The following is a 12444-nucleotide window of genomic DNA, read 5'->3' as shown; positions in this document are numbered from 1 at the left end:
TGATAGGACTATAGACATAGGACTACTATGATAGGCTAACCTATTCATCATGACATTATGCATAAACTATTTAATATCCTTGCAAAATCTATAGGCTATCCCATGGCAATAGGAAAATTACTAAAGTCAGAAAAAATTGCCTAGAAAGAAAATAACTTTATTCAAACCAATGAATGAACAATTGATTGTGCTACCTTGATGCATTCTGCTCGCTTCCAACGGAGTTATTTTACGCGTGAATTGCCTTATATTCGCATACCTTTTCGTTGCAGTCCTCATTTTGTACCCGGTGACAAAAGTTTTATTTCAACAATATGAAGGTAGTGCACCTGTTCTTCCTCTCTATTGGTCGAAGCATGACTACAGTACCCACGAAACCCTGCGCTCAGCCTCTCGCTCACTCTGTGCTCTGCGCCAGTCTGTTCAGGGAACCAGTTCGCTTGGCCTTTTTTCTGCCTTCTCACTGTTGCCTGGTGTCAACCTACACCCAGTAGACATATCCCTCCCTCTTCAACGACTGCTTCCAATTTGCCTTCACTTTTCTTATCACAAGCACTATTGGCTTTTGCGCTGTCAGTCAGACGCCTCTACCGTAGCTGGAGTTTAGTAGCAACAGCTCGGAAACATCTGGCTGCCGCAGCCCTTCTCTCTCCGCTCGCTCGGTCCGTCTTTCCTGCCACTGCAGGTTGTTATGGACATTTGTTGAAAGTCAATCTAGTTATTTTTCAGCCTCAATAGGATTTGACGAAGGACGCAGGAAGACATTGGAGCTTGTTGTCTGTAAGTGCCTTTAATACCACAGTCCGAAAGGGTGATGAAAGGAGGTTAAAGAATGAAAGGGGAAAAAGTAATAATCCTTTCTAGCGACTGTTGTGTTCACATAATAGTTGCTATGTTAGCTCCTTCGTAGTGCCTGTCGGCATTGCATCGGGGCCTGCTACAGAACTGCTATAGCCTACTAATGATCGAACGTGTACTTTTTTTTGTTAGCCACCGTGGCTAGCTAGCTTGATTGCGTTAGTGTGTGCGCGCGAGAGATATTGTATTTGTAGTCTTGCGAATGTTCTGTTGTGTTGTTCGCGACAGTCTTCCATTCTGGAACGAGCAGCGCAGAGAAATGTTGGTAGCCAGACCCTGGAGGAGTAGCCTACAGAGGTTGACAGATACATTGATCAGTTGCTTGTATCGGTAGTAGTGTGTCATGTCCGGTCTCAAGAAGTTTATGGAAGTAATGGCTAATTAATGACAGTTGTTTCCTGGCTTTTGATCTTTTTGTAGACTAGGCTAATCCAAAGAAAGGCAATGGCAATAATACAATGTATATATTTGGATTAAGTGTTATGTGTTGCAAATTGTAATATTAATGTTGTAACATTGTTACCAATTACCCAAACACACTCTAGGGCTATTTAATGATACATGATATCCTTTTTTGTGTGAAAGGAATAGACTATGTTCTGTGAAAGCCTCGGATCCTGAATCGGTAATATAGGCTAATTATTTAGGTGCAACTCCAATTTTCCCATTTGCGTGCAGCGTCACTGATTTGAAGGTAATTTAAAGATATATATGAATAACATAAGATATCTGGCCATAGGTTTGTTCTATCAGCCTACATATGGCCTATATATTCGTGTGTTTCTCCTCTTTCTAAAGTATAGGCTACACTCATTAGCATAAATTGCAATTAATTCCTAAAGGTTTTGATCTTGTACATTTTCATAACAAAACTTGAGAATTATGTTACATCACTGAAGCTGGAGTCTTATATCTCCCTCACTAACTTGAAGCATCAGCTGTCAGAGCAGTTTACCGATCATTGCACCTGTACATAGCCCATCTGTAAATAGCCCACTCACCTACCTCATCCCCATATTGTTTTTTTGTTTTTTTGCTCCTTTGCACCCCAGTATCTTTACTTGCACATTCATCTTCTGCACATCTATCACTCCAGTATTTAATTGCTAAATTGTAATTATTTTTGCCACTATGGCCTATTTATTGCCTTACTTCCCTAATCTTACTACATTTGCACACACTGTATATAGATTTTTCTATTGTGTTATTGGCTGTACGTTTGTGTATGTTTGTGTAACTCTGTGATGTTTGTGTCGCACTACTTTGCTTTATCTTGGCCAGGTCGCAGTTGTAAATGAGAACTTGTTCTCAACTGGCCTACCTGGTTGAATAAAGGTGAAATAAAAAATAAAATACATTTATGAAATGCCCCTTATGTCAACAGGAACATGTTGAATGTCTTGAATGTAAAGTTCACATCAATATAGGCTACACAAAAAATGTTAATATACGATCAAATCAAATCAAAGTTTATTTGTCACATGCGCCAAATACAACAGGTGTAGTAGACCGTACAGTGAAATGCGTACTTACTAACCAATAGTGCAAAAAAGGTGTTAGGTGAACAATAGGTAAGTAAAGAAATAATACAACAGTAAAAAGACAGGCTATATACAGTAGCGAGGCTATAAAAGTAGCCAGGCTACATACAGACACCGGTTAGTCAGGCTGATTGAGGTAGTATGTACATGTAGATATGGTTAAAGTGACTATGCATATATGATGAACAGAGAGTAGCAGTATCGTAAAAGAGGGGTTGGCGGGTGGTGGGTGGTGGAACACAATGCAGATAGCCCGGTTAGCCAATGTGCGGGAGCAGTCTATTGTTATTGTTTATTATTGTTATTGTTTCATATGAATAATAATGTGCTGCATATAGATGTGTGGCTGTGATCCATTCACATGGCAGATAAATTAATTCCTTGTGGAATAAAAATACCCACTGAAATATTCACACGAAAGAGTGGAATACTTTCACAAAAGAAAGCAGAAGCTGTAGTCAGTTTTAGGCAGCCCATTAAGGAATAGTGTAGTTTTTGTTTCATTTAGAATATCACTCTTGAGGTCAATACGATTGTTCCCATTGTTATTTTCTACATTTTTCTGTCAGTTGTCCAAAGGGTTAGGGAAATGAATTACGGTAATGGCAAGCGCAGTGAACCATACAAAAGTTGAAAACAATATCAGCTGCGTGGATCTGTCAGTTGAAAATGTGCTGTGCTGGCCTTTGTTTATGGTTACTGGAAGGAGAGCAGGCGGCAAAAAAAAAAACACAAAAACTTGAGGGTATTTAAATTCATTGCGCAGGAAACTAGGTTAGAAAAAAAAATGTTGGTTTTCACACAGACCTATTTTCTTAAGTTATCCTTTAGAGTGAAGAGGTAGGGGGAAGTTGTCTAGTTTTCCACCCAAGCACCTCAATACATGTACCCCCTTTTTTTAGAGAGAGGAGAAAAAAATAAACAAAGTTGTATAAAGGAGAGGCTGGTGGCAGAGTGTAGAGGAGTAGCATATGGCTGTAAAAGGAGCACAGCTGGAGGTAGCATTTCCATCTGAACATGATGTCAGAGCAGCTGACAGGCTGCCATCCCCCAGTCTTTTATTCTAATGCACAGACTGGGAGTTAGTGTGTGTGCGGATCTGTGTTCAGGAGGAGGTATCTCATTCCCCTCCAACATCTCCTCCGCTTTGCATCTGTCTTCCACAGTTTGCATTTTTTTTTCTCCTACCCCCTCATTGATTCTGCAAAAAAGCTGCAGCCGGCCCAGCTTTTCTACTACAGTGGACTTAATCAAGTTGATGCATACTGCAGGTACTGTGGGAAAGGGTCCGGGGCCCTGGGAGGGTTTTATTTTGTATGAGTAGCTCTGGCTTTTCCCAGGGTCAGGCTACTTTTAGTCAGAGCTCTATGGAATAGGAAGTGAAGGATTTAGTCTACATGTTGTGTATGTGTACAGTAGTTGTTTACTGTAGCTAAGCAAGGGACTGGTGTAGTCAGGAAGAGCTTTCCTAGTTTTTCTCTGGTTTGTAGTGAGCAAGTTGGGCTTGGAGTTGAATGTTTGTTGAAATTATTGTCATTTGTTTCACCCAAAATACATTTCTTCATTTGTGTTTAACTAATGATTAAATGCAATTTAACGTGTATTTATTGTCTGGTAAACACAGTATTAATTTATCAAATCTGATCCAACAGATAACTGCTACTATCAAAATTGTAAATCTTTATACTCATAAAGTTATTCTAGTTAAAACATCCACAAACAATGTAAAAAAAATAAAATACAAATCTATAGGGTAATTTTTACTAAGAATAATTCAACCTTTTAAATCTAACTTTTGGGGCGGCAGGTAGCCTAGTGGTTAGAGCGTTGGGCCAGTAACCGAAAGGTTGCTGGATCGGATCCCAGAGCTGTCGTTCTGCCTCTGAATAAGGCAGTTAACTCACTGTTCCCCGGTAGGCCGTCATTGTAAATGAGAATTTGTTCTTAACTGACTTTCCTAGTTAAATAAAAGTTCAATAAAAAAATACAAAATAACTGTCTTTGAAATGACTTGAAAGCCTGATGTCCTCTTTCCCTGGCTTGTGTTCATTTTTTCTGTTGGTGGTGACTAATTTAGAAGTTGCAGATTTGAGCTGCCTGAATTGGCTAGACAGCTGTAATCGCACTCCTCCTAGTCTTAATCTCTTTATCTGGGCAGCAGCTGCCATATGGCCACAGTCAGCTGGATCAGATGTTTGTAAGCCTCCTTCTCTGTCCCTCTCTGTCCTGACAGACCCCTAATTTGATCGCTGCTACCTTGTGAGTTGTCCTACTATCTTTATTTTTAGCCATCTTAAGGATTAGGATGGCTGTAGACTACAGGGCACTTAAAGTGATTGTACTGTAAATCTTCAGTGCCGTTCTCTTTAGGGAGGATGTGCGGTTTCTAGAAAGATTTGAGGTAGGGGGAGCGTGGGGTGGTGGGAGTTGCCTGTGGGGTTGGACATCCTTGTCCCTGTAAGCCTCCCACCATTAAGGAAAGTCTGAACTCTGCTCCAGTGAGGAGGATCGCACACTTGTTCACTCACATTCAAAAGGGTTTATTTAACTGCTTAATGTTCAGGCTCATGTATTCTTTCAGGCAAAAAAAAATACTTGGTTTACAGGTGTGATCTTTTTTTTTCTCATTCAAAAGTATGAATATAAATGGCAGTGGGAGTTGACAATAAAAGGCCTTTTGTAATTACCAACAAGGCAACCTGTTTTTCAAACCCTTCAATTCCGCGTGTACAGTCGTTATTCTCAGTATACTTACAGTAGGCCTCTGGAATCAGTAGCTTGTGTATGTGAGGATTGCATGTGTACCTGAAATCCTGTTACCTAAAGAGTCTGGCCAGGCCAATGTGGGTTATTAAAAATAACCTCACTAGGAGCTGGGAGAGTAAAGCGTGGAAGCAGTTCAGTTAGCAGGCGGGCGGGGAGACATCTGTGTGACCAGGCGGGGGTTAGCTGCTGAAGCCTCTCTGTGATCATGTGGAGCAGCCATTGGTCGCAGTCTAGAGCAACCAACACCTCTCCCAAATATCGTCCGGAAACATTTAGGTTTATGGAGCAATTAGACTCTACCTGTTTTTTATTTGGTGTTTGTGTGTCTGAAAGTTGGAGTTGGTTGGTGGTAAAACATGTTAGCAGAATCTAAAAAGGAAAATGTGTCTTTGGTGATGTTTTAGTGACAGTTTTGTAAATGTATTTTAAAATGTCAAGGATTTCTTGTGTAGGCACATTTTTGTTCCCTTTTGGGTGAGTGAGAGAGAGGGTGAGTGAGAGAGAGGGTGAGTGAGTGAGAGAGAGGGTGGGTGAGTGAGTGAGAGAGAGGGTGAGTGAGTGAGTGAGTGAGTGAGTGAGTGAGTGAGTGAGTGAGTGGGTGAGTGAGAGAGTGGGTGAGAGAGAGGGTGAGTGAGTGGGTGAGGGAGAGAGAGAGTGGGTGAGTGAATGAGTGAGGGAGTGAGTGAGTGGGTGAGTGAATGAGTGAGTGAGTGAGAGGGTGAGTGAGTGAGTGGGTGAGTGAGTGGGTGAGTGAGAGAGAGGGTGAGTGAGTGAGTGAGTGAGTGGGTGAGTGAGTGAGAGAGAGGGTGAGTGAGTGAGTGGGTGGGTGAGAGAGAAGGTGAGTGAGAGAGAGGGTGAGTGAGAGAGCGGGTGAGTGAGTGAGTGAGTGAGTGAGTGGGTGAGTGAGAGAGAGGGTGAGTGAGTGAGTGTGAGAGAGAGGGTGAGTGAGTGAGTGAGTGGGTGAGTGGGTGAGTGAGTGAATGAGTGAGTGAGAGAGAGGGTGAGTGAGTGAGTGAGTGAGAGAGAGGGTGAGTGAGTTAGAGAGAGGGTGTGTGAGTGAGTGAGTGGGTGAGTGAGTGAGAGAGTGGGTGAGGGAGTGAGTGAGAGAGAGAGTGGGTGAGTGAATGAGTGGGTGAGTGAGAGAGTGGGTGGGTGAGTAAGAGAGAGTGGGTGAGTGAGTGAGAGAGAGGGTGAGTGAGTGACAGTGAGGGTGAGTGAACGAGAGAGAGGGTGAGTGAGTGAGTGTGTGAGTGAATGAGTGAGAGGGTGAGTGAGTGGGTGAGTGAGTGAGTGAGAGAGTGGGTGGGTGGGTGAGAAAGAGGGTGAGTGAGTGACAGAGAGGGTAAGTGAGTGAGAGAGAGGGTGAGTGAGTGAGTGGGTGAGAGAGAGAGTGAGTGAGTGGGTGAGAAAGAGGGTGAGTGAGTGAGTGGGTGAGTAAGTGAGAGAGTGGGTGAGTGAGTGCATGAGGTGAAAGAGTGGGTGAGTGGATCCAGACAGATTGTCTACAAGCTAAAACTAAAATAATGTACCTCTAACATCTTCTAAAATAATGTACCTCTAACATCTTCTAAAATAATGTACCTCTTACATCTTCTAAAATAATGTGCCGCTAACATCTGCTGTCTGTTCTAGGTTATGAAGACATCATGGAGTTCCCAGACCACAGCAGACATTTGCTACAGTGTCTGAGTGAGCAGAGGCATCAGGGTTTCCTTTGTGATTCCACTGTGCTGGTCGGCGATGCCCAGTTCCGGGCCCATCGAGCAGTGCTGGCTTCATGCAGCATGTACTTCCATCTCTTTTACAAGGACCAGCTGGACAAAAGGGACATTGTTCATCTGAACAGCGACATTGTTACAGCCCCAGCGTTCGCTCTCCTGCTGGAGTTCATGTACGAGGGGAAGCTCCAGTTCAAAGCCCTGCCCGTGGAAGATGTGCTGGCTGCTGCCAGCTTCCTCCACATGTACCACATTGTCAAGGTCTGCAAGAAGAAGCTGAAGCACAAAGCCACTGCGGAGGCAGACAGCACCAAGAAGGAGGAGGATGCTTCCAGCTGCTCTGACAAACTAGAGAGCTTCTCCGAGGGCAGCACGGGCCAACCAGCCACAGCTGACCTATTGCCCAGTGACGATGAGGACCTGGAGTCCAAGCAGGACCCCAGTAGCCTGTGGATAAGGCTACCCACTGACAGGGCAGGCACCCCGGCCACTGCCACCAGCCCAGGGGAAGATGACGCCCATGGCAGTCCCCCCAAGCTGCAATCCCCAACTGGCAGCCCCAGCAGCTCTATAGGCTCCCTGTCCCGGAGGTCTGTGGGCTCCCGTGGCTCCCGCAGAGTGTCGTCGGATGCAGACTGTGTCCTGGACTTGTCTGTGAAGTCCAGCCTGACTGGGCCCAGCGAGGCCTTGTCCAATAACCCTTACTTCTGTGGTGTGGTGATGCCAGATAGCCTGCAGGGCACCCTGGTCCAGGTGAAGCAGGAGAAGAACACGGGCTCAGACCATGAGGACCTGGTGAGTGGTGACTACGAGATGGACCACAGCGGGCCCAAAGCCACCCCTCCCAGAACCAACGGAGGTCTGAACCACCACTTGGTCAGCAGCCATGCTCACAGACGCCTGGAGGCCCACCTGTCAGCCCTGCGTGATGCCACCCTGGCCAGTGAACTGGAGCGTGACGACAAGGTCAGCAATAATGACATGCTGGGCGGAGAGAGTGAGAGGGCCCAGGTTGAGACGGCCAGCATCGACAGCACCCTGCTGCCCTACGTGTCCAATATGCTGAACGCCCCTCACACTCAGATCTTCATGTGCCCGCTGTGCAACAAGGTGTTTCCCAGTCCGCACATCCTCCAGATCCACCTCAGCACACACTTTCGCGAGCAGGAAGGCGTGCGCGCCAAGCCCGCCAGCGACATCAACGTGCCCACCTGCTCCATCTGCGGCAAGACGTTCTCCTGCATGTACACCCTGAAGCGCCACGAGCGGACTCACTCTGGAGAGAAGCCATACACTTGCACCACGTGCGGTAAGAGCTTCCAGTACTCTCACAACCTGAGCCGGCACGCCGTGGTGCACACCCGAGAGAAGCCGCACGCCTGCAAATGGTGCGAGCGGCGCTTCACCCAGTCTGGGGACCTGTACCGCCACATCCGCAAGTTCCACTGCGAACTGGTCAACTCGCTCTCTGTCAAGAGTGAAGGCCTCAACCTACCCACCCTCCACAGGGACTGGGCCATAGAGGATAGTTCTCAAGAACTGTGGAAGTGAAGCCTGCTGAAATAATCAGGACTCCTTTGTTTTTAAGCTAAATGAGAGAGGTGTCAGTGAAGGTTGGGCAGAGAGGTAAGGGAGTTGGAGCACGGGTTGTGGGTAGGAGAGGGGTCTGATTTAGTCATGTTTCTTGTACGTACATTACAAAATCTGGTTAAATGGCACTTTAATAGAACATGAAGATGTTACTACTGTTTTCAGTTCCAGTCCTTTGTTCTGTTCTAATCTTTTATTTGTTCAGATTTAGTTCAATATAAAAAAAAACATGGGCGCTGGAATCAACACCCAGTGTTATGTCATCTTCTTGTGTATAGATACACTCCTTAATCTAAGGCACACCTTCAACGACAACCATATGAAGTGTTCAGGTAACACACTGACGTTGAAGATTATTAGAATACACTAAACGGGTACTGCTCATCAATTTATACCAGTACACATATGTGTGTGTGTATTAATATGTGTGTATATAGTGCACTATATTTTTATTATCAAATTTCATTGGTGTGTGTGTGCGTTTGCGTGTGTGTATGTGTGTTTAAGGAAACTGGAAAGAGGTCTGCTCTAACAAGCTTCTGCTCCTTAAGCTCTTGACTGATGAAAGACATATGGCACTCATGCAATGTACAGCTTCCTTTTTCACATCAATTCAAGTATTTTCTAAAATTCTTTATGAATGATTATTATACAATTTCTTAAATCTATCTGCTGCCTTTAAACATCCCTTTAATTTCATTTGGCTGTATCCTATAGGTTATGATTATGGATTTATTTTTGGAAAATGGGATCTGATATTGCATGAAGTCCAACCTGTATATTTGAAATGTGAATTACTGTATAACTGTACACTGTAATTGAGCAAATATAGAACAGACAATGTGAATATCCAAGGGTGCAGTCGGTTAAGAAACCCGGAATATTACAGTTATGGAAAATGCATGAATATGATTTATCTTACATTTTCTTGTTTTTTTTTTTGGGGGGGGGGGGGGTGTATTCTAAATTAACTTATTTCATTCTTAAGTAGTTTATTTATTTTCTTTGCTCCTTTTGAGAGTCTGCCGGGACTCCTTTGAAATGTTCTTCTGGGCTGTGAAGATATTGTGTCAATGCACTGGTCTTGGGTTTGAGTTTGTGTAACGGAATGTGAGGTGAAGTTTGTCTTCAGACTGACAGAGGTGGCAGTGTGGGCTGAATGCCAGTAGTGACCTAACTAATCTACTGAAGATCTCCTCTACTGTGTTTGCCTCCCGCCCACACAGCACTTCATCACAGTCTACTCTGCTGCATGGTGGTCAAGGAGTTAAGGTTCCCAACTACTGTAGCTATATCCAGTTAACATTCTGCTTTGGTATTTTCTGCTTTCTCATCGACATTAAGTAAGCGTTGTGGGTAATTTATTTATATTTTTATTTGACACTTGTTTCTAACTGTGCGGCCAATGAGAAGGTTTCGCACTGATCTACGAGAGAGATGCTCACCTGCTCATACCTGAGTAATCCTGAAGGTTCTTTGTTTCAATAGTAAAGCCTGAGTACTCCTGAATGTTATTTGTTTCAATAGTAAAGCCTGAGTACTCCTGAGGGTTATTTGTTTCAATAGTAAAGCCTAAGTACTCCTGAGGGTTATTTGTTTCAATAGTAAAGCCTGAGTACTCCTGAAGGTTATTTATTTCAACAGTAAAGCCTGAGTACTCCTGAAGGTTATTTGTTTCAATAGTAAAGCCTGAGTACTTCTGAAGGTTATTTATTTCAACAGCAAAGCCTGAGTACTCCTGAATGTTATTTGTTTCAACAGCAAAGCCTGAGTACTTCTGAAGGTTATTTGTTTCAACAGTAAAGCCTGAGTACTCCTGAAGGTTATTTGTTTCAACAGTAAAGCCTGAGTACTCCTGAAGGTTCTTTCTGTTTCAACAGTAAAGCCTGAGTACTCCTGAAGTTTTTTTCTGTTTCAACAGCAAAGCCTGAGTACTCCTGAAGGTTCTTTCTGTTTCAACAGTAAAGCCTGAGTACTCCTGAAGGTTATTTCTGTTTCAACAGCAAAGCCTGAGTACTCCTGAAGGTTATTTGTTTCAACAGTAAAGCCTGAGTACTCCTGAAGGTTCTTTCTGTTTCAACAGTAAAGCCTGAGTACTCCTGAAGGTTATTTCTGTTTCAACAGTAAAGCCTGAGTACTCCTGAAGGTTATTTATGTTTCAACAGTAAAGCCTGAGTACTCCTGAAGGTTCTTTCTGTTTTAAATGGTAAAAGCTGAAGAATCAGAGAGCAGCACTACACGCTCCTAATTTGAATGTCTGTGTGTATCTGTTTGAGTGCTCCTATGTACGTACTGTATGTATGTACATGTGCGTGTTTTGTACTGAAAGCGTAATCCTTACTTTTGAAGGGAGAGAATTGGCATACTTGATTGCACCATTAAAGGTTATTTAACTGAGATTTATTGCTGAAAATATGCCTTTATGAAAATTACAGTTATAAATTATAGATTCACGAAATCATGGATACTATTACATTCAAGAGGAGATGTATTTAATCGTGAAATGATTGAGTTAACCTTAATATTATAATATCTCATTTTTCTTTATTTCAATATTTTATTTAGGATTTTTCACATTTTTAGGAATGTGAACATTCTGAGAAAAAAATCTGCACTCAAAAAATGTTTGTGCACAAAAATCATGGAATCAATCAATCGAACAAAAGCAAAAGTTGAACTCTACACAAACTCAGTTGTTATTAGTATGGTTATGAATGTCTGCACATTGGCATGTCTGGCATGTCCACACTGGTCCGGGGGTTTGGTTTGCTCTTCAGTGGACGTGGTGGTGGCAGCATCAGCTGGTGACATGGGTGCTCCTTGCCAACTGCACACACTCATGGCATTTTGCACAGTGGTAATTGATCTCTTTGCATCCATGGAAAATATATCATATGTGAGTTACCTCTCTGTTTGAAGACTTATTTACAATTATTGCTGACTTCTTATTGTACTTGACCGCCTTAAACTACTGTAAACAGCTTGGTTTATTTTCACGTTATCACTGGAACACTGAAAGTGTGTGTAACTGGACTGTTTATTGACCTTTTTGAAACGGAAAGGAAGCTGTGAAATGATCCAATAAGCATCTCCGTTTACATCAATCCAACTTTGGTTACTTGAAAACAGGAAAGGGCCAATGGGGGAAAAAACGTTCAAATGTAGACTACAATGAAGAGAGGGGAGGGGGGAAATAGAAAGAAATTGGTTGAAAAGGACAATCACTGTCTGAAAAATAAGCAGATTTTGATTCAAATATATTTGCTTCCCTGTGAGATTTGGTTTATTTTTCTGGATTTAAGCATTTAGCTTTGACAATCAAAGTATGTTTTGTTTTTTTCTCAAGGGGAGTAAATTCTAAGGCTGTTTAGTTTTGTACTTTTTTGGTGTGCTGTTGTTGAAATTTTTAAATTGTGTGCAAACTGCAATAAATTATAAGAACCTTAAAACTCAACTTCAATGTAAATGTGTGTGTTTAATTTGTCACATAAAGAGTGAATAACATGGGTACCATTCAGTCGGCACAAACTACCGCACATTTAGAGGATTAGTTAAATGCTTATTATACTTATTAATACAGCTTAGAGCCACAGTCATATTTTAACAGAAGGAAGATGTCATCTGCTGAAATTATTGTAATATAAAAAAAAATCTTAATTTAATTTCATAAGTGTTTAAACCGACTGGACTTCTCAGAGGCCTGTATGTATTAGATACAAGCTCAATCAAATGTTACAATTACCGATGTTGGGGAAGCTACTCTGAAAATATAGTTTACCAAGCTACCTTTTACTTCACACTGGAAGAAGGTAAGCTACACTAAAGCTACCCTTAAAAATATATAGTTTACCTAACTAAAGTTACTTTGAAAAAGTAGTTCACTACATCCAAATTACTTTGTGAAAAATTATCATCTGTAAATATCAGATTACAAATTGCAAGAACATGGTAAAACACTACATGGTAAAACG

General features: G+C 42.5%; 1 protein-coding gene across 4 annotated transcripts; it reads left to right on the top strand.

Annotated features, from left to right (window-relative positions):
- The first annotated feature begins 440 nt into the window (after positions 1 to 440).
- LOC110502990 (zinc finger and BTB domain-containing protein 18) lies at positions 441 to 11927 on the top strand. 4 transcript variants are annotated; one of them, XR_005039273.1, is made up of 3 exons: positions 2665 to 3670; positions 6798 to 10578; positions 10661 to 11927. XR_005039273.1 is itself a non-coding variant. In XM_021581354.2 (2 exons), the coding sequence occupies exon 2, from the start codon at positions 6812 to 6814 to the stop codon at positions 8432 to 8434; it is 1623 nt and encodes a 540-aa protein (XP_021437029.1). In that variant the 5' UTR covers positions 441 to 780; positions 6798 to 6811; the 3' UTR covers positions 8435 to 11927. The 4 variants fall into 4 exon arrangements, 2 of the variants coding, with proteins under 2 accessions (XP_021437029.1, XP_021437028.1); XR_005039272.1 differs by having other exon boundaries at positions 6798 to 10619; XM_021581354.2 differs by lacking the exon at positions 2665 to 3670 and adding an exon at positions 441 to 780 and having other exon boundaries at positions 6798 to 11927.
- The last annotated feature ends 517 nt before the right edge of the window (positions 11928 to 12444 follow it).

Source organism: Oncorhynchus mykiss, chromosome 23, assembly GCF_013265735.2.
Source record: "Oncorhynchus mykiss isolate Arlee chromosome 23, USDA_OmykA_1.1, whole genome shotgun sequence".
In the NCBI taxonomy this organism is placed as follows: Eukaryota; Metazoa; Chordata; class Actinopteri; order Salmoniformes; family Salmonidae; genus Oncorhynchus; species Oncorhynchus mykiss.
Note: the sequence above shows the minus strand (reverse complement) of the source record. Positions and strands in the feature narration are given on the sequence as shown.